Genomic DNA, 22459 nt, shown 5'->3' on the forward strand with positions numbered 1-22459 from the left:
GCTTGAGGGGAGTATTGGATGTCATCAGTCATCATTGAAAGTAGGGTTAAAATATTAGAAAGTTTTTGTCTAGTGGTGTTGTTACTTTCGGTTCCCCCCTCACTTACTGTTTTTTATTCTTTGCTTTCGGCTCTTCATGCTATAAAGCAAAAGCAGGATATTAGATTAAGTTTTAGAGGGATTGCATGTCATCATGATGTTGGCTTAGCTGCCATCTTCCCTGCTCTCTTCTTCACGTTTCTTCTTCCTTATATGCTGCAACTTGTAACAATTTTAGTCATGAAATAAATATATAAAACTTCAATACATATGCATAAAACTAGCCCTAAATATTAGTGGCTATATATAAGGGATAAATTTACTCCACTGCAACAATCCATCATATCATACAAAATCCATGTTATGATCAGGACTAGTGGACAAAACACACAATGAATCACAACATAAGAAGAGACCAACTTTGGTAAATTGGTAGTTAATCGAATTCGAATTGAACATCATACCTATTTCAGACACTGAATACTCCTTCGGTAAAGTTGCATACGAGAACAAGCAGTGGCTTATTGATTATACAACACCTCCCTCTCTTGCATTTTCATCTGTTTCCCTAAGAGTTGCCTTCTCAATACTAGAGCCTCATAAACAACTTAGCACTTTGTATTTTCCAGCAAATTAATCTCTCCCTCTGTGCCTCTACATCTTTCTATGTAAACATTCCCTCTTTTATCCAGTTATCACTTCTCTCTCGCTCTCGCAGACCGCACCGCTCTACAGCCCTGGGTTTCTATTTATAGTCATACAAAGTCGGCAGATTCTTAGATAGGAATGAACTAAAAGCCCTTTAATTGGCTATGGTTTTTGCCCCAATTAGAATAGAACAAAACATGCAGCTTAATAAAATAATGTAAAAGAAAAGAAAATGAATAATATGAATATATAGTTCAAATACTACCGTAATGGTGTACTGAACTTATTTGGTTCAAAATAATCGTAAATTAGAGTATAGAAAAAGGAAATAAAGGAATTAACGATTAATTAAGAAGTAATACAAAACTTTCTGAAATTAATAAGTATATACAACACATAATTATATATAATTATTTTTTAAAATACAGGTCCTCACAAGTATGCTCTGAACATGTCATGCATTATCATTATTCATTGTTGGCAGTTGAATATTATTTTATAAGGTTTGTATTTGAATATTACTTTGCGTAGTCACGCGCGAAATTTATATGCATGTTTCACATATTCATGGCATATGCATTCATTAAATGGCTTGCGTCACCCTTGGGTGTCGGCCAACATGTGGCCATCCCGTTGTCCCCCGGACATTGGGAACGGGGTGTGTCAGTCTGGAAAATCATTACAATGTGACTGATACATATGTACAAGTAACATGCTATATGGTCAAGACCTGAGTCTACCAATGCCACCTGAGGGTCTCGCTGCACAAAGCTAACAACAATCTAATAGTAATCAAACTCCGTGAAGCAACTCAAACTAACTTAGAGCTGTGATCTGCTACTTTGAGGTCTATGATTATCTGTTGTGCAGGCTTTAGTTCATGTAGTCTCTCAAAATTAAACTCAAGCATTTCTATTTTCTAGGTAGTGGATTCAGGGCACGTTGTGATGCTATTTGATCCTGTGGAACAAGAAATCATCCCTAGACAAGTTTTCTAGTCATTCCGGGAGTGGGAAATGTCCAGTTTTGCTTTTCGCTCTGAGGCTTTTGAAAGGATGTTTGGTTGCAAGGAATGATGTCGAAAATTTTGTGTTTGTGAGTTTTCTGGTCATTCTGGGAAATGTCCAATTTTGTGTTTGTGAGTTTGCATGGGATAATGTAACATATAATATAGATTTAAAAGAAGACTTTCTTTGCCACATGTTAAACATAATATATTAGGAAAGGATAGTGAGTTGTAGAAACTGGAAATTTTAAAATTAATAGCAGCACTAGCATTTAGCAGGTATTGAAATCAATACTAAAGGACACTAACGCAAAATTAAACAAACTCACCATGTCATCAGCCATTCAATTAAACAAAGCAAAGAATGGCAGAACGCAACATCGTTGGTCTTTCCTGGAAATTTTATATGATGCCCTTCCCACCAACTCCATCACTTTCAAAGGTGACGCGGCAACTACTTTCGTAGTCTTCTTTTCTACTTATCATATTCTTTTCATCAATTAACATCGAAGGCATCTTTTCCTCTCATCATTTTAGTTATTCAATAGTAATCCATCAGTTTGGAGTTCGAAATATTTGGCAGATCACTTTCAGTGCTTCTATGCTTAGAGCTGATTGCTTGGAACACTTCTGATTTGCGTTGAGCAGCCAAATGGTCCTAGCCTCTGCTCCTGCAGTTTTTCCATGGAAATACCATGTGTTTCTGAGTTTCAGAGGTGAAGACACCCGTAGGGGTTTTACAGATCATTTATACAAACAGTTGGAGGGGCGAGGAATCAAGACTTTCAGGGACGAACCGGAACTTGAAAGAGGGACAGAAATCAATCCAGAGCTCATGAGGGCAATTGACCAATCAAGGTCTGCAATTATAGTTCTTTCGACAAACTTAGCTTCTTCAAGTTGGTGTTTGCGAGAACTTACTCATATTGTTCGATGCATGAAAGAGAAAAAGAGAATGTTTCCCATTTTTTATGGCGTGGATCCTTCTGATGTACGCCATCAGCGAGGGAGTTTTGGGGAAGCCATTGCGGAACATGAAGTAAACTATCGAGAACACATGGAGGAGGTAAATGAGTGGAGAAAGTCGTTGAAAAGGGTGGCTAATCTCTCTGGGTGGAATTCAAAGGATTATAGGTAAGCAAGAGGCAACAACTGACGTTTAAGCTGAAGAAGACCAATTTTTTACTATTGAGTTTCAACGTTCCCATGCACTTTATTTTACGATGTGATGATTTTTTATTAACGTTATTTGTTCTTCTTGTAGGTGATACAGAGCTTATCCAAGGAATCGTCAATACACTATGGGAGAAAGTGCATCCTACGTTTTCAATGTTAGATTCCTCAGAGAGGTTTGTCGGAATTGATTCTAAACTGGAGGAAATAGATTTGCATTTAGATACAGATGCAAACGATGTTCGCTTTATAGGGATACGGGGGATGGGTGGAGTGGGTAAGACTACCCTAGCTAGATTAGTTTACGAGAGAATTTCTGATGATTTTGAAGGTAGCAGTTTTCTTGCTAATGTTAGAGAGGTCTGCAGAGCACATGATGGTGTAGCTCATCTACAAAAGCAGCTTCTTTCTGATATCTTAAGGGAAAATAATATACAAGTTTGGAATTCTCGATGATGTGGATCAATTAGACCAACTAGAAAAGTTGGTCAAACAAAAAGAGTGGTTTGGTTTCGGGAGTAGAATCGTCATTACAACTAGAGATGAACGTTTGTTAGTTGAACATGGTATAGAGATGGTATGTGAGGTTAAGCCATTAACCCAAGATGAAGCTTTTTCTCTCTTCAGTTGGAAAGCCTTTAAAGATGATGAGTTGGAAGAAGATTTTTTAGAACTGTCTAAATGTTTCATCAGTTATGCAAGAGGTCTTCCATTAGCTCTTAAAACTTTAGGGTCTTTATTGTACAAAAGAGGTCGAGATGAATGGAAGAGTGCACTAGATAAACTGAAGCAAGCTCCTAATAGGACAATTTTTGAAACATTGAAAATAAGTTATGATGGACTAGATGCGCTTGAGAAGAGAATCTTCCTTGACATTGCATGTTTCCATAAGTTTCGTGAAAGGGAGCGAGTAATTGAAAGACTAGAAAACTGTGGCTTTGTTGGCACTCGCGTTGTGATCGAAGTTCTTATTGAGAAATCTCTCTTGTATATTTCATACAAGTCTGTGTCGATGCATGATTTGATACAAGAAATGGCATGGGAGATTGTTTGACGAGAGTCTTACGAGGAGGCAGGTGGTCGTAGTCGGTTGTGGCTTCCTAATGATATCTTGCATGTGCTTGCAGAGAATACAGTAAGAAGTTGCGTGAAAATGAAAATACCAAAGTTTGGATAGGACACTATAATACTATTTAACATGATAAGAGACTGTATGACGAAATTAACTATTCCTTTAATCTTATTTATCAGGGATCAGAAGCAATTGAAGGCATAGTTTTACACTTAAGTGAATTTGAAGAGGCACACTGCAATCCTGAAGCTTTCACTAAGATGTGTAACCTGAGGTTGCTCGACATTCATAATGTGAGCCTTTCTAAGGACCCCAAGTATATTCCGAATGCTTTAAGAGTTCTCAAATGGAGCTGATCCCTCCAAATGTCTCCCACCAATTTTTCAACCGGATGAACTTACGATACTTAGTCTGCAGCATAGCAAAATTGATCACCTTTGGAATGGAATAAAGGTAGATGATTGGACAACTGATTTTTACTTTGTCAATTACAATAATTGTAGTTTCTGAACATGAACTATTGTACCATTTCATTTTTGTACAGTGCTTGGGCAATTTGAAGTCTATCGATCTTAGTTACTCCCACAACATGACCAGGACCCCAGATTTCACAGGTATTAAAAATCTCAAGGAGCTGGTTCTTGAAGGTTGTACCAATTTAATTAAGATTCATTCATCCATTGCGTTTCTCAGAAGGCTTAGACTTTTAAATCTCAAAGACTGTAAAAGTATTAAGAATATCCCAAACAAGGTAGAAATGGAATCTCTTGAAGTATTTGATATTTCTGGCTGCTCAAAACTGAAAAAGATTCCAGAATTTGTTGGAGAAATGAAAATTTTCTCTAAGCTTTCTGTAAGCCGAACTGTTGTTCAGGAAATACCTTCCTCAGTTATACCTTGGAGTTTGGAGGGGATTGATTTAAGTGGAATTGCTTTGAGAGAGACAGAATCCTCCCTGGTTTCAGTGAAAATTTTTCAACTAACAAATTTTCTTGGATGTAATGCACCACCAGCTAGATCATGGCTTTCCTTCATTTTTGGCGAATTTCCAACAAAGATTTCTCACCCTGTGAGTCTGGTCTTAGCTTCATTGAAAGATTTATGCTTTCTGAAGAATTTAAATCTAGAGGACTGCAATCTTTGTGAATGAGCAATTCCCGAGGATATTGGTTTCTTGTGTTCTTTAGAAAAACTAAATCTTAGCGGAAACCATTTTGTTAGCCTTCCTGCAAGCATCAGTGGGCTTTCTAAGCTGATGTGTTTTGAATTGAAAAATTGCAAAAGGCTTCAACAACTGCCAGCCATTTCATTAAACAGCAGATTAAGTATACACACAGAGAATTGTACTTCCTTAAAAATGCTCCGATATTTACCAAATGCTTGCAGATCAAGCAAGTTTTGGTTGACTTCTGTCAATTGCTTCAGTTTGGCTGGAAATCAAGGTTGCAATGCCATAATGCATTCAATGCTAAAGAGATTCATTCAGGTGTTTCTCTTTCTCCTATCCCCCCCCCCCCCCCTCTCCTTAGTTGTGTACATTTATTTACGTTGTTCCTTATTGCAGGAGCTCCCTCATTTTGTGGAATTTTTCAGTATACTAATTCCTGGAAGTGAAATTCCTGAGTGGTTCAATAGCCAAAGCATGGGGGATTCGGTGATTGAGAAGCTACCTTCGCATTCATGCAATAGGGAGGGGATGGGATTTGCTTTATGCGCTATATTTGCAGCTGCTGAAAGTATTTCAGCTCCCACTTGTGGACGAAAATGGCTACGACGTCATGAATATTTAATTGAATTTCGTTGCAGTTTTGGTTCAAACAGCACCTTTCAAGACATGCCTCAGACTATTGGAATTATGGTTAACAAGGTAGTGTCAGATCACCTCTGGTTGGTCTTTCTATCTTGGAAATTTCTTTTCCCATCAGATCATCAACCTGAGAAAAATCGTTGGGAGAGCTGCTGGAATCAGATTCAGTTTCATTTCGAAACAGAATGTGCTGTCGGAAGCAAGACATGCTTGAAGGTGAAGAAGTGCGGAGTCCGTCCACTGTATGAACAAGATACAGAAGAAGAGCTGAACCGAACGACTAAACAATATTCCGACCGAAGCATTTCTTTGTGTGAGGATGTTACCAATTGTGATTTTGAGGAATCAAAAACTGTACAACGAGACGTGATTAAGCGAACACGTGAACAATACAGTAATGAAGCAGGACCCAGTGAAAGTGGAAGTTCCTCCAAAGACCAAGTTGAAGAGGCATAGTATGGCGAAAGAATTGTTGGTGTGAGTTGACTTTTATGTGTAATTAGGATGATCTCGTTCCCCGTTTAAGTTTGTATAATTAGGGTAAATATTATTGCATATTCTTACCTTGTAAATTAAAGTCTGTAATATAGATATTTGCCTCTTTGGTGAGGAGAATAATATTAGACAAATGAAATCTCAAAACAAGCCTAAATTAGCATTATATGAGAATAGAGATTCTAGGATTTCTGCTCTACCTGTTCCCTTCAGAAAAAATTTCTAATCCTGATCTTACCATGAACTCGATGACTCTACCATAAGTTGTAACATAAATCGATCGACCATGAACTTGATGTCTAAGTAAGAGTCACGATCTAGGCGGGTGCTTTGGCGAATTTGGACACACCCACCTAGATCGTGACTCTCACTTAGACAAAAAATAAATAATTTTCATTGTACATTTTACTTTTCAATACTTGTAAGATACTTGTTAAATACTTGGATGAATAATTATTATATGTTTGATCCCCATGTTTTCAATATATTCTAATATTTTATAATATATATGTCATTTTACTTTACAATTTATGTTTCACAATGCAATTATGTATTTTTTTAAGTATAAATAGACATTTATATGTATACGTTATATATTCCGCTTAGGTTATATATTCCGCTTAGGCTGCTAGGCCCTAGTCAACCGTCTAACTAGCGCATAGCATCTTTTAAAACCGTCTAACTAGCGTATAGCATCTTTTAAAACATTGGTAGTGTGAGGAAAATTACGTAACAAGTGAATTATATAACACTTCTACTTGGAACCTGCCAGCATATTAATGTAAGGCCTCGTCCTTTCCGCTTTGCCACGTTTTTCTTCTTTCCCTCTCATTGATGGGTATATCTTATATATAAAGCCAACAAGCCCAATGAATAGTGTTTTTTGGTGTCACAAGTTTCACCAAAAATAATTAGACAAAAATGCCCCTCAAACAAAAAACTTCAAAAGCAATCCAAAATAATGCATCAAATATAACAGGAGTATTTTCATCATTTTAACAGTGTTTTTTTAATAATTAATTTTTTTGTACAATTTTTTTAATTAGTACTTCACAATAGGCTAACAATAATGTGATTCAATCAGATATTCATTAAATATTATTTTCTCTATCTTTAAACACGTTCAAAACATTTTAAGAGCCGGTTATAAAAAAGGTCTTTCGCACGCGAATAATAATGTGATTGAATTAGTTGTCAAATGATTGTTTTTTTTAACAAACAAGATTACCTACACTAAAGGGGAGGGGGAGGGCTTAGCCTCACAATGCGTTAGCAATAATGTGATTCAATCAGTTGTGTTGATGCACAAAATCAGCGAAGACTTTGGTACAACAGAAAGTGTCAGGTTTTGTGACCTTCGCTTGGTTGCTTGGTTGCTTCAGTCACTAGTGAGGATAAGTACGTAAATGAATAGAGACAGAGAAGCAAACACAGGATGTACGTGGTTCACCCAGATTGGCTACGTCCACGGAGTAGAGGAGTTCTTATTAGTAGTGAAGGACTTACACAAGTACAAAGGATCAAGCTCTCAATTTAGTGAGTTCTTGTGAATGATTTAACACAAAATGGCATTAGGCCATATTGTGGGGGTGTGACCCCTATTTATAGAAAAACTTGTAGCTTTGTCACATTGACATGTGTCATGTTATGATTGGTTCTTGATGTTGACACGTGCTGCGCTCTGATTGGCTTCTAATCTTGACACGTGTCGAGTAGTGATTGGCCTCCTGGTCGGAGGGGAACTCTTCTGGGTCCTTGACAGTATAGCGTTGGCCGGTGCTCGGTAGTTTCGGGATTGGTCAAGTATGGTACAAACAGTGCTCCCCTAAGTTCCCGAGTGAGGGAAGCTCCTCGGTTGGGGACTTGCAAGATCCAATCCCTTGAGTAATCACGAAACTTCTAAGTACCGAAGTGTGGTCTGATCTTCATCTGCCCTTCTCTGGAAGTACCTTTCCTCCATCCGGGAATGGTGTACTTAGCTGATGTTGACGCACAAGGTAATGTATCAATTTCACTTGAAGCTTAGTTGTAGTTTCGGGCTTAGTCAAGTGTGATACAAACCCTATAGTAGGAGTCCCCCAAGTCGCCGAGCTAGGAGATCTGCCGAAAGAGGTGACAGACAAGGTAAGCAGTCAAACTTCCAAGTAAGCAACCCAGGATCAGAGGTTTGACGTCGGCTTCCGGTTGATTGTTCTCATTCTCCTTGTCTCTCATTCAACTGCCAGGATAAGGAGAAGCAAATGGATAAGAGATGATATGAGATACTTTTGCTTTTGAAGAAGTAACTTTCCACAGGCTTATTCTTGAACTGTGCTGGAGGGTTTTCTGGTGCCCTTCAGAGTATAAGGCCGACTCAAAAATTTGAGGGTCAAAACAAGTCCATCAAATCTAGAGTACGTTCGACCTTGATGATATGGGATACTTTTGCTGTTGACGGAATAATGAATGTGGTATGGAAAGGTGTCGTGCTGTAGTGATCTGTTTCAGCTCACCGTTGAACCTTCTGCTTCAATATTTTGCATGGCAGAAGTGGTGTGCAACCTTTGCATTTAAATGGTCCTTCAGAACATTCCTTCATAGTGACTCATCCACGCTTGGCAGCTTCAGTGTAAAGAGCCAATATCTGATCAACTGTCATGAGGTATTTGCCGGTGGAATTCGTGACCTTGACAGCAGTTGAGGATGAGTACTCGAGAGCAATGCTAAGTAAGCAACCAGGCAAAGGTTCCAGGCAGTCAGTTCCAAATTGGAGGTTTGATTTCAGGTTCCGACTGACTGCTCTCTTTCTCCTTGTCCTGCAGGTGTGGACAAGGACAAAGACAAAGACAGGGAGAAAGCATGATATGGGATACTCTTGCTTTCGACCCTGATGATATGAGATACTCTTGTTCTTGGTGTGGCTTATTTACTGAGGTATTATCGGGGGGAAATAAAGCTGAGTATTTCGAGAGGTTATGTTGAGGGTGCCTTTTCGAATGTGAGAAAGGGTTGAGCATTTTTGCAGGTTTGCCTGTCCGTTGAGGAGGGAGGTCAATGTATATAGGGATTTCCCAATAACAAGTAGTAATGCTATTCCTTTACCCTTCTTGGTCACAGCAATGTAGTGGGAGCTGCCAGCTTCACGTGTTTTAATTTTGTCAGAGCACTTTGAAAAAGTGGTATGTGGTATCTGGAAAGCTGATATTACGTGTGGAGATTACAGACAAGCTTTATCTAAGGAAATCTGGCTCTCGAAGTTCTGAGAGTTGTGCCTCTTCGGTTTTCGAACAAGCAATCCCGTCGAGGATCTGACTCTCGAGATTCGGAAAGCGGTGCTACTCCGGTTTTTGAGAAAGTAATTATGTTGGGAGTCTTTTCTCGAATGTGAGTAAAGGTTGGTCGTTCTTGCCAACCTGTCTTGCCACAAAACACGGAGGTCGACACACATAGGGACTTTCCAGTTGTCAAGCAGTGGTGCTGTTCCTTTACCCTTATGGGTAATAGTAGGGTAGCTGGCACTTCGAAATTCTCGTGCCTAAACTTTGTCAGAGATCTTTGACAAAGTTATATGTGGTACCCGAGGAGTTGATGGTGCATATGGAGAGCGGTGATTGATCAGTAAGATTCACGTGCTTTCTACTTCACCAGAAATCTTCGACAGATTGCCCGTAATTTCCGCAAAGCTGAGTGTGCATGTGACAGGTGCTGACGAGGCTGAAAAAGCAGGTGCTTCTTCGATTTCTGAGATCGGCCCTCGTGGTCTCTGAGCAGCCCAGCTTTTGAGAAAGCAAATGCCTCTTCGATTTCTGAGATCGGCCCTCGTGGTCTCTGAGCAGCCCAGCTTTTGAGAAAGCAAACGCCTCTTCGATTTCTGAGATCGGCCCTCGTGGTCTCTGAGCAGCCCAGCTTTTGAGAAAGCAAACGCCTCTTCGATTTCTGAAGCTCCGTCGAGTGCAGATTTTTATAGAGGCTGGCATTAAGTTCCACAGCACACTTGAATCTCTACCAGTAGAAGCTCATTTCTTGCACTTCTAAGATCTTGATTTGTCTGACCTCTTCCTTCTTCAACACATTTGAAAATGTCTGGACCTTCCGACCGTCGTTTTGTCTTGAACCTTGGAGAAGAGACAGCCACGCCTTCTCCAGACAACATATGGCGCCCATCCTTCATATCCCCTACTGGTCCTCTTACCGTTGGGGATTCTGTGATGAAGAATGATATGACCGCTGCAGTGGTGGCCAGGAACCTTCTCACTCCCAAAGATAATAGACTACTTTCCAAACGGTCTGATGAGTTGGCTGTTAAGGACTCTCTGGCTCTTAGTGTTCAGTGTGCAGGTTCTGTGTCTAATATAGCCCAACGCCTATTTGCTAGAACTCGCCAAGTTGAATCATTGGCTGCTGAAGTGATGAGTCTCAAACAGGAGATTAGAGGGCTCAAGCATGAGAATAAGCAGTTGCACCGGCTCGCCCATGACTATGCTACAAACATGAAGAGGAAGCTTGACCAGATGAAGGAATCTGATGGTAAGGTTTTACTTGATCATCAGCGGTTTGTGGGTTTGTTCCAAAGGCATTTATTGCCTTCGTCCTCTGGGGCTGTACCTGGTAATGAAGCTTCAAATGATGAACCTCCAATGCCTCCTCCTTCTGGGGTTTTGTCAAGTACTGAGGCTCCGGATAACCACCCTCCGGTGCTTTCTCTTTCTGGGGCTCTACCGACTGCTGAGACTTCCCCTAAGCAACCTTTGTGAAGGCTCCCTTTTGTTTGTTTATTTTGACTCATGTATATGTACATATTTGTGGCTTATCGAAAATATTAATAAATAAGCTTTTCTTCATTTCAACATATTGTGTTAAATACACCAAAGCCTTCTTCATAAAGTTCTTTGAATTTTTGCTTTTGTTGAAACCTGTATTGTTGAATCTTTGTGAGTGAAGCATGTAGTTTGAGGTAGTGTTCCCTTAATTTCCCGAGTGAGGAAAACTTCTCGGTTGGAGACTTGAAAAATCCAAGTCACTGAGTAGTCACGAACTTTTGAGTACCAAGGCGTAGTAGCATATGGTGGGAGTCCCCTAAGTCTCTAGTCGAGGGAGTTGACGAATGAGGTGTCTTGCTAATAGTCCATGTCGTAAGTACCAAAACTTCATTCTTTTGTTTTCTAAGTGGTAGCCCCGGACTTTTTCTTCATAGATTTTGTTGATGAAGGTTGCTAGGCCCGAATAAGTGGAATTGCAGAAGGTGTAACCGTTGGTGCATTAACATCATAATGGAAGCATCACAATGATGGAAGCATCACAATGATGAAAGCATCATAATGATGAAAACACCATAATGATGAAACATCATAATGATGTTTCTTTGGTGGAATTGTTTTTCATTTCCCCTAACAACCTGAATGGATGCAAGATAACACCTTTCTCTATAGCTCAGATTGCAAAGTCGTCTTCATGAAAGTTTTTCCTTATCTTGTGAACTACAACATATCCAAATTTGAGATCCATCGGAGTAGTACAACTTCAGAAATTCAAGTATGATGAGTAACTGTTCATCAATGTTCTGTTAATCCGTCAGACTTGTTGTGAGCTTCGAAACTCCATTTTCTCTTGTTCAGATCAACATACTTTCTTCATAGAAGTTGTTCCTTAACTTGTGAACTACAACATATCCAAATTTGAGGTCCCTCGGAGCAGTATAACTCCAGAAATCCAGGTATGATGAATGACTGGTTATTATTTTTCTGTCAACCCGTCAGATTTGTTGTGAGCTTCGAAACTCCATTTTCTCTTGTTCAGATCGGTATTCTTTCTTCATTGAAGTTGTTCCTCAGCTTGTGAACTACAACATATCCAAATTTGAGATCCCTCGGAGCAGTATAACTCCAGAAATCCAGGTATGATGAATGAATGGTTATTATTTTTCTGTCAACCCGTCAGATTTGTTGTGAGCTTCGAAACTCCATTTTATCTTGTTCAGATCGGTATGCTTTCTTCATTGAAGTTGTTCCTCATCGACTCTTTCATAACATATCAAAAATTCAGGATGAACTAACGGTTAAATATTTCCAGATCTTCGAAACATCACAACAGCTTCGAAATCTGCAAGAAGCCGACTATCATGTTTGGAGCTTCAACACTTTAATTTCCGTCGCTCAAACAGAAATGGTTCCTTCTTGAAAGTTGTTCATATGCTCAAGAACTATAGGGTGTCCAAAATTCAGCTCCATTGGAGAAGAGCAGAGGTTGCAGAAATTTGATAGATGAAAGGAGGCGGAAGAGGGAGAGAGAGAAAAAGTCTCTTGGGTTGGATTTCTATTTTGGGGCAGATTCCAATTTTTGTAGCACCTTCATTATTGATGAATTGTTTGTACTTTTGTCCATTATGAAACTTGGGACTTTGGCTTGTTGTTGGATCTATTATAATATGTTTGGGAACATATATAAGTGAATAAATAAGAAGGAAAATTTTGGGCCATTGTGGGTGTAAAACAAAAAATGTTTATGTTTACCCAAGTGTTTTTGTACAAGTTCAAGGGCATCTTGGGTTTTGTGAACAAAATTTGTTTATTTGGAGCAAGGTTTTGTGTTGAAGCTTTGTAGGTGAAGCTTTGGTGTTGAAGCTTTCTAGGTGAAGCTTTGATGGTGAAGCTTTGTAGATGAAGCTTTGTAGATGAAGCTTTGTAGATGAAGCTTTCTAGGTGAAGCTTTGATGGTGAAGCTTTGTAGATGAAGCTTTCTAGGTGAAGCTTTGATGGTGAAGCTTTGATGGTGAAAGTATGTAGAGGGAGCTTTCTAGGTGAAGATTTTTTAGGTGAAGCTTTGTAGGTGAAGCTTTGGAGGTGAAGCTTTCCGGGTGAAGCTTGTTGGGTGAAGCTTTTTAGGTGAAGCTTTGTGGGTGAAGCTTTTTAGGTGAAGCTTTGTGGGTGAAGCTTTGGAGGTGAAGCTTTTCGGGTGAAGCTTTTTGGGTGAAGCTTTTTAGGTGAAGCTTTGTGGGTGAAGCTTTGGAGGTGAAGCTTTTCGGGTGAAGCTTTTTGGATGAAGCTGTTTTTTTTTTTTTTTTTTTTTTTTTTTTTTTTGGCGCTTGACACGGTCTTCATTTGCTTGTTTTGTAGTGACTGTGGAAGACGGATTGCTTTCTGATTGAGAAGGGTTCTGGCATCGCTTGCTATGAATGTAAAAGAGTGAGGGCTGAGTTGGCTAAATTACCTCTTTATTGAATTCATTGCCAAATGGCCTTCATTACATAGGATGCCGAACGGCTATAGCTCAACACTTGTACATCGTGAGTCTATTTGTAGGGTACTTCAAGTGATCAGCGTTCCATGGATGGCCAAGGGTCTTGCCATCAGAGCTTCTAAGTGTGTAAGAGCCAGGGCGACTGATGCCAATGACTTCATACGGTCCATCCCAGTTTGGACTAAGTGTGCCTTCACTCGGGACTCTGTCGCAGAGTAATCTTTTCTTTAAGACCCAGTCTCCTATTTTGAAAGAACGAGGCTTGACCCTAGAGTCATAATAGTTTGAGATGCGCTGCTTGTAGGCGACATTCCTCAAGTAAGCTTGGTTTCTGTGTTCCTCGACTAAATCCAAGTTGAGGGCGAGTTGTTTGTCATTTTCACTTTGAATGTAGTTCTGGACTCGGAATGTTGCTTGCTCGAGCTCAACAGGGACAACCGCCTCTGTGCCAAAAGCAAGTGAGAATGGAGTTTCTCCTGTTGAAGTCTGATATGAAGTGCGATATGACCAAAGAACTTGGGGTACAAATTCTGGCCAACAACCTTTAGCTTTGTCCAAGCTGGTTTTCAAAGTGCGCTTGATTATTTTGTTGATGGCCTCAACTTGTCCATTAGACTGGGGATGAGCTGGAGAGGCAAAGCATAAGTTGATGTTGAACTTAGAGCAGAACAACCTGAACTTCTTGTTGTCAAACTGTCGCCCATTGTCAGTGACTATCGCATTGGGAATGCCGAATCTACAAAGGATGTTCTTCCACACGAAGTCTTCTATCTTTGCCTCAGTAATGGTTGCCAAGGGTTCTACTTCGGCCCACTTTGTGAAGTAATCCACTGCAACGACTGCGTAACAGACTTTGCCCTTCCCTGCCGGCATTGGGCCGATCAAATCAAGTCCCCACTGGGCGAAGGGCCAAGGGCTGATCATAGGAGTAAGAGGCTCTAGAGGGGAATGAGGAATAGTTGCATATCGTTGACATTTGTCACATGAGCGGGATACTTTGATGGCATCCTGGTGGAGTGTTGGCCAGTAATATCCTTGGCGAAAAGTCTTGTGTGCTAGGGACCGAGATCCAGCATGATCTCCACAGACTCCCTCATGTATTTCCCGAAGGACGATTTCCGCCTCGGCAGGCGTAAGACACCTTAAGTATGGCAGGCTAAAACCTCGCTATTGTGGCGATACCCTTGACGCGGGTTTGACCCACTGCATTGACTGCCTGGGGGCGAGCGCTATTGTGGCGATACCCTTGGTTATCGGGATAGTGTCCCTTACTCTTTTTACTGAAAGGAGAGTGGTGAGGATGGAAATCCTTCCTCTTGCCTTGAAATTGATATGTCTGTTGATTCGGTGAAGCATTATGCAAGGCATGGGGAGGTGCCACTGCTGTTTGGAAAGTCGAGGTCTTCTCATTTAGGTGAGTCTGGCTTCCACCTCCCACTTGTTGATAAAGGATGGTTGTAGGGGGTTTCTCCTGATATGTCTTTGCCTCGGCGGAGGCATGGTTATAAGCATGCGCCATCACCTCAGAGTAAGTCTTCCAAGTATTGGCATTGATCATGTATTTAAAGAAACAATCACGTAGGCCTGCCGTGAAGGCTTTGAGGGCAGTCTTGTCGTCTGCCTCGGCACACCGGGAGTATTCATGGCTGAAGCGGCCAGCATACATACGTAATGACTCGTCTGGCTTCTGGCGGATAGTGTACAAGTCATCTGCAGAGTGCAAGCGATCGGTTTGGAAAATGTGTTGGGAAACAAATAGTTTCCTCAATTCCTCAAATGAGTCTACCGTCTCAGGTGTAAGACGACAATACCAATTTAGAGCTCCACTAGAGAGGGTGGAGGGGAAGAGAAGACATCGCTCTTCGTCGGTGTGCATCCGGTATGCCATGGTGGATTCAAAGAGGTTAAGGTGCTCAATCGGGTCCTCTTTTCCAGTATAAAGTTGCAAGCCAAGCTTTTGCTTTGTCTTTGCTTGAAGGGGGGTGTTGAGGATCCTCCTTGTAAGAGGGCCAGGCCTGGGTTGGTTCCAGTCAGGTATTTCAGCCTGACGTTCAGCCTTCAACTTGTTTACTTCCTCAAGAAGTTGTAGGACAAGGGGGTCCTGAGTGGAGTTATGTGTCACTGGAGCTTTCTTTCGTAAATCTCCATCTCCTCTTGGAATTAGGAAGGTTTGATTAAGGGCATGTGATTTTTCCCTGGACTCGCTGTACTGGCTTCCAGGGTATGTCTGTCGGAACACCTCTGAGTCCCCTGTACCCTCATGTCTCTCTAGGACTTGTTGCCCATTCCCCAATTTGGTGGCCGGCTTGGGCCGTGGCAGGGGACCGAGTCTCTCAGAAATCCTTGGGTCATTAATCTTTGAGCTTATATGGATGGAATTCTCTCGACGTTGCTTCAGGAAATCCCGACAATCGCGAAAGACGGCTTTCGATCCTTCTGCCCCTTCAGCAAAGAGGTGTCTCCCTCCACTTCTCATGGTTCGGGTCGAAGCAACTGGGTTAAGAGAAGCCTCATGTTGATTATCAAGTCGAGGGGCAATCTGTTCCCTATCAGGGATATCTATGTCGAATGCATGTGACCCTCCATGTTGGAGGGCACCCAGTTGATGGTTGACTTCCACGGGGGCAACAAGCTCGCGTGTCTGAGCTTGCCTAGCTTCATGGAGTGTCTCGAAGAGCTTCTCATATTGCTCCTGGAGGACCTCATTCCTCATTGCTATCTTGTTGTTCTGAGCTTCCAACTCATCGACTTTAGCTTGAAGAAGAACTCGTTTTCCTTCCTTCTTTCGTTGTTTCGCACTATGTGCAAGGGGGGTGTCGTTCTGTGTGCTGTGGCTTCCTTCGCTTCCCATGTTGGAGAGGGATGCCTGATCAAAAGAAAGTGTACGAATGATAGAAACCAGCTTGACACAGCTGAAGAGAGTAGGAATAAGTGTCGTTTCCCACAGACGGCGCCAAATGTTGATGCACAAAATCAGCGAAGACTTTGGTACAACAGAAAGTGTCAGGTTTTGTGACCTTCGCTTGGTTGCTTGGTTGCTTCAGTCACTAGTGAGGATAAGTACGTAAATGAATAGAGACAGAGAAGCAAACACAGGATGTACGTGGTTCACCCAGATTGGCTACGTCCACGGAGTAGAGGAGTTCTTATTAGTAGTGAAGGACTTACACAAGTACAAAGGATCAAGCTCTCAATTTAGTGAGTTCTTGTGAATGATTTAACACAAAATGGCATTAGGCCATATTGTGGGGGAATGACCCCTATTTATAGAAAAACTTGTAGCTTTGTCACATTGACATGTGTCATGTTATGATTGGTTCTTGATGTTGACACGTGCTGCGCTCTGATTGGCTTCTAATCTTGACACGTGTCGAGTAGTGATTGGCCTCCTGGTCGGAGGGGAACTCTTCTGGGTCCTTGACAGTATAGCGTTGGCCGGTGCTCGGTAGTTTCGGGATTGGTCAAGTATGGTACAAACAAGTTGTTTATTAAATATTATTTTCTCTATTCTTAATGTAAATTCTATAGAGACCAATTTCATTATGTGGATTTAGCTGTTTTAATTGATTTACGAGAGATTTCTTCTAGCATGATCTAAGATTATTAATTTACTTCCAATATTTAACTTTCCTTTTGTCAATTTACGCATATAACGTGTAAATCTTGCGTAACATGCAATGATTAAAAAAATGTATTATGTACGCGCGTGAGCGCATGCATAAAGGCTAGTTAGACCACTAATTTCTCCTATTTGTTTCGTGATAAATGTGGATTCTATCCCAATATATAAAAGGCCCTATTGACCAAATAACATTATGGATCCGGTGTAGCAGTGTTTAACCATGAAGCCCATCCGACCGTCCAATTAACATCGAGTATAAACAACAAACGTCTTCCTTTGCCATTGGATTCCACAAACATAAGTTGAATCTTCCGCCGTGAACGGGGTTTTTCTTTCTAGAGATTAGTTAGAGTTCGTTTGGTACTCTACTTGAATTCAACTTTTTAAACTCAAAAATAATTTTCAAGTTTTAAGGCTTAAAAACTTGTTTGGTATGACTATTTTAAAAAATTGTACTCAAGATTAACTAAAAAATATAATTTATTCTTTAAAAATATAAAAAACGAGGTTTTAGAGTTTTTAAACTTAAACCCACTCCTTTATTTTCTTTCCCTCCTCCCCTCTCACTCCAAATCTCTCTCTTTTCTTTTTTCTCTCCTTTTTTTTTTTACGTTTTTCGTCTCTCCTACAATCTGGTCTTTTCATTGTCTCGATTCTTTCTCTCACTCCTCTTGCTTTCTATCTCATCTGATCCTCTCTCTTCTTTCTCTTTCCTTCAATCATCTCTTACTTTCTTTCCTCCTCTCTCCTCTCTCCTCCGACCCTCTCTTTTTATATCTGTTTGTCTAGTTTAAGTCATAAGATTTAAAAATTTTAAATCGCAAATCAATCAAGTTTTTTAATCTTAAAAGAAATTGTTTTCAAGAATGTGAAATGTTAAAAATTTTCAAATACAAAGCAGGCGCTTAGTTTGACAAGTTCGAAATCGAATTTCCGCCGGACTCATAATCTACGGTCAGTTTCGATGCTGGCGAAAGGAAGAAAAGCTTCAGGGCGAGGAGAGGCCGTGGCGCCGAACTACGCGTTCGGGCCGCCCGAAGATGACGTCATCATCAAACACAGACTTCTCACACGGACCACCACCACCACGAGAGGCGAACCGCCGTTGAAGAAGCTCCAGAAGAAATTCACTTCCCTGTTCGTTGAGCTCGACAAGAACGAAGACAACTTCACCGACTGCGACAGGCTCGCCAAGGCTTTCCTGCAGGTGCTCAACACGTTCGAGATTCCGCTCCTAAAGAGCAAAGACGTCGTGGATGCAAAACTCCGGGAGAAGCACAATTTCGATGAGCTGAGGGAGGAGATTAACCGGCAGATTGTACAGGCGAAGACTGACATTCAGATACTGAAGAAGCAGCTCGAATTTTAATTTGCTTATCTCCATGTCTTGTTCAATGCCATTAGTTCCTAGGCACTCATTGAAAGGGGCTTGAATTTCAATTTGGAAAGCTTTCTATTATTTGTAGAGCGTGTGCCATTCAAATTGTTAAGTAGATGTCAAGGATTGCAAGGTAAGTGAATGTGACCCTTCTATCACCAACGGGTCCGTTGTAAATTTAGTCAAAAGGACTCCACGAAGAACACCGAAACTCCCCGAGCTCCGATCAACCCCAAAACCTAGACATATTATATACCAAATTGAAGCTACGGAGGAGAGGAGTATAAATATACCAATATTTGGCCCTGAAGTGGCCGGAAAACGGCTCAAAAGCCGTCGGGCCCTCGCCGGAAAACTGAGTTTCTTGCTTTCTCTGTTCCTGTGCAAATCCGACGTTTAAATCGCAAACTCTAGGTTATAATTAAACCACCATGACGAAAATGAAAGAATCTTAAGCATCCCGAGGCTTACCCAGGTCGGAGCACCATGAAATCTCACCGGGAAGTATGGCGATGGTGGCTGCCATTGCTGCAGCTGTGCCTCGAGCACAGAGGAGAGAGAGAGAGCGGGACGAGGGGAACGGGGAGGTGCAGGGTAGACAGTGATGGTTGTTGGTAGCGGTGAAGCTCGCCGGAGGGGCGAGGCGAGGTGGTGCCTCGGGTCGTTGTTGTTGCAGGGGGATGAGGGAGAGTGTTCCAGAGGGTTCCCGAGAGAATAGGAAGAGAATTGACACGGGGAAGGAAGGGAAGTCCCCACGGGCCACAAAATAAAATAATATAAAATATTTAAAATATCTAATTAGAAAACATTTAAATAATATACAATAATAATATAAAGAGTAAACTGTCATTTAACCCCCTAAACTATCACGTGAATTTCAATTTCCCCTCTGAACTATTTTTTCAGCCAATTGACTCCCTAAACTATGTTAAAGTGGCCAATTAACCTCCTACCGTTAAGTATCTTTAACTCCATCCAATTTTCTGTTAGAAAGTGTCATGTGCTTGGCACATGACCACCTTTTTACATTTTATGTCTAAATCTTTACAAAGAAAACATATAAAACAATATTAAAAAAAACATACAAACCCTAAACTTAATCATTCAAAATAATAGAAAAGGTAAGGCTTTTTATATTAACATCCCACAAAATGTTGAATTCACACCATATTAAAATTTAATATTAAATGACTTATGTACTCCACTATGCAATGACAATTTTGACCTTATTAGGTTTTTAAAAAAAAAATTTATAAATACACCCCAAATCACTTTTAGCGTATTATTTATCTTCTCAACTATCAAAACCCTCTCATCCTCCATTGTTGAACAAAATCCTAACAAATGAAACTACAAACATGTTGATTGAGAAAAATTGTTTTTGACGAATGAAACACGAAATCGATGTTTCTGAAGCTTTACATGAGGTAAGACTTCACATGTTTCATTGTTTTAGTGATGTTGATGTACAAAATCAGCGAGGACTTTGGTACAACAGAAAGTGTCAGGTTTGTGACCTTCGCTTGGTTGCTTCGATCACTAGTGAAGATAAGTACGTAAATGAATAGGGACAGGGAAGTAAACACAAGATGTACGTGGTTCACCCAGATCGGCTACGTCTACGGAGTAGAGGAGTTCTCATTAATTGTGAAGGGTTTACACAGATACATAGGTTCAAGCTCTTATTTTATGAGTTCTAGTGAATAGTTTGGTACAAAATGACATTAGAGATTATTGTGGGAGAATGATCCCTATTTATAGAAGAGAGTTTCTAGTTTTGTTCTAATATTGACACGTGTCGTGTTGTGATTGGCCTTTGATGTTGACACGTGTCGCGCTGCGATTGGCTTCTGATGTCGACACGTGTCGCATTGTGATTGACCTCCTGATTGAAGGGAAACTCTTTTGGGTCCTTGACGGTATAACGTTGACTGGTGCTCAGTAGTTTCAGGATTAGTCAAGTATGGTACAAACAGTGCTCCCCTAAGTTCCCGAGTGAGGGAAACTCCTCGGTTGGGGACTTGCAAGATCCAAGCCGCTGAGTAATCATGAAACTTCTAAGTACCGAGGTGTGGTATCGTCTTCACTTGCCTTATCTTTCTCATAGGTAGATGTGGCATCTTCTCTGGAAGTACGCTTCCTCCATCCAGGGGTGGTATCTTTAACCGATGAAGATGCACAAGGTAATGTATCAATTTCACTTGAAGCTTACTTGTAGTTTCGGGCTTGGTCAAGTGCGATACAAACCCTATAGTAGGAGTCCCCCAAGTCGCCGAGCTAGGAGATCTTCCGAAAGAGGTGACAGACAAGGTAAGCAATCAAACTTCAAAGCAAGCAACCCAGGATCAGAGGTTTGACTTCGGCTTCCGGTTGATTGTTCTCCTTCTCCTTATCTCTCATTCAACTGCCAGGATAAGGATAAGCAAATGGATAAGAGATGATATGAGATACTTTTTCTTTTGAAGAAGTAACTTTCCACAGGCTTATTGTTGAATTGTGCTGGAGGGTTTTCTGGTTCCCTCCAGAGTATAAGGTCAACTCAAGAATTTGAGGGTCAAAACAAGTCTATCAAATCTAGAGTTCGTTCGACCTTGATGATATGGGATATTTTTGCTGTTGACGGAATAGTGAATGTGGTATGGAAAGGTGTCGTGATGTAGTGATCTGTTTCAGCTCATCATTGACCCTTCTGCTTCAATCTTTTGCATGGCAGAAGTGGTGTGCAACCTTTGCATTTAAATGGTCCTTCAGAACATTCCTTCATAGTGACTCATCCACGCTTGGCAGCTTCAGTGTAAAGAGCCAATATCTGATCAACTGTCATGAGGTATTTGCTGGTGGAATTCGTGACCTTGACAGTAGTTGAGGATGAATACTCGAGAGCAATGCTAAGTAAGCAACCAGGCAAAGGTTCCAGGCAAAGGTTCCAGATTGGAGGTTTGATTTCAGGTTCCGACTGACTGCTCTCTTTCTCCTTGTCCTGCAGGTGTGGACAAGGACAAAGACAAAGACAGGGAGAAAGCATGATATGGGATACTCTTGCTTTCGACCCTGATGATATGAGATACTCTTGTTCTTGGTGTGGCTTATTTGCTGAGATATTATCGGGGGGAAATAAAGCTGAGTATTTCGAGAGGTTATGTTGAGGGTGCCTTCTCGAATGCGAGAAATGGTTGAGCATTTTTGCAGGTCTGTCTGTCCGTGGAGGAGGGAGGTCGACATATATAGGAATTTCTCAATAGCAAATGGTAATGCTATTCTTTTACCATTCTCGGTGACAGCAATGTAGTGGGAGCTGTCAGCTTCACGTGTTTTAACTTTGTCAGAGCACTTTGAAAAAGATGTATGTGGTATCTGGAAAGCTGATGTTGCGTGTGAAGATTACAGACAAGCTTTATCTAAGGAAATCTGGCTCTCGAAGTTCTGAGAGTTGTGCCTCTTCGATTTTCGAACAAGCAATCCTGTCGCGGATCTGGCTCTCGAGATTCGGAAAGCGGTGCCGCTTCGGCTTTTAAGAGAGTAATTATGTTGGGAGCCTTTTCTCGAATGTGAGTAAAGGTTGGACGTTCTTGCCAGTCTGTCTTGCCACAGAACGGAGGTCGACACACATAGGGACTTTCCAGTTGTCAAGCAGTGGTGCTGTTCCTTTACCCTTGTGGGTAATAGTAGGGTAGTTGGAACTTCGAAATTCTAGTGCCTAAACTTTGTCAGAGATCTTTGGCAAAGTTATATGTGGTACCCGAGGAGTTGATGGTGCGTGTGGAGAGTGGTGATTGAACAGTAAGATTCACGTGTTTTCTACTTCACCATAAATCTTCGACAGATTGACCGTAATTTCCGCAAAGCTGAGTGTGCATGTGACAGGTGCTGACGAGGCTGAAAAAGCAGGTCCTCATTCGAACTTCTTTCCCATCTCCTCCACCGTCGCGCACGAGCTCGAATTTCGCTTACTCTTGCTCTACGGCTCCGTCTCCAGCTCAAATCCGCCGCCGTTTTCAGACTTT

The 22459-nt window shown here is 41.1% G+C and overlaps 1 protein-coding gene, 1 long non-coding RNA gene and 1 pseudogene across 2 annotated transcripts; 2 read left to right on the top strand and 1 right to left on the bottom strand.

Moving 5' to 3' along the window:
* Window positions 1-2327: 2327 nt before the first annotated feature.
* Window positions 2328-6237, top strand: LOC126621779 (TMV resistance protein N-like; annotated as a pseudogene).
* Window positions 6238-13297: 7060 nt separating this feature from the next.
* LOC126624247 (uncharacterized) lies at window positions 13298-13494 on the bottom strand. Its single transcript, XR_007624029.1, has 2 exons — window positions 13426-13494; window positions 13298-13334 (listed from the first exon to the last, which is right to left on the bottom strand). It is a non-coding gene; the product is annotated as an uncharacterized LOC126624247 (long non-coding RNA).
* A 4532-nt stretch (window positions 13495-18026) lies between these two features.
* Window positions 18027-18613, top strand: LOC126624241 (THO complex subunit 7A-like). Its single transcript, XM_050293271.1, has one exon. The coding sequence runs from the start codon at window positions 18042-18044 to the stop codon at window positions 18444-18446; it is 405 nt and encodes a 134-aa protein (XP_050149228.1). The 5' UTR covers window positions 18027-18041; the 3' UTR covers window positions 18447-18613.
* The last annotated feature ends 3846 nt before the right edge of the window (window positions 18614-22459 follow it).

This window comes from Malus sylvestris, chromosome 5 (genome assembly GCF_916048215.2).
Source record: "Malus sylvestris chromosome 5, drMalSylv7.2, whole genome shotgun sequence".
NCBI classification, from domain to species: Eukaryota; Viridiplantae; Streptophyta; class Magnoliopsida; order Rosales; family Rosaceae; genus Malus; species Malus sylvestris.

Coding starts and splice junctions, on each gene's coding strand:
- LOC126624241 (XM_050293271.1), top strand. CDS start 18,042: ATGCTGGCGAAAGGAAGAAAAGCTTCAGGGCGAGGAGAGGCCGTGGCG.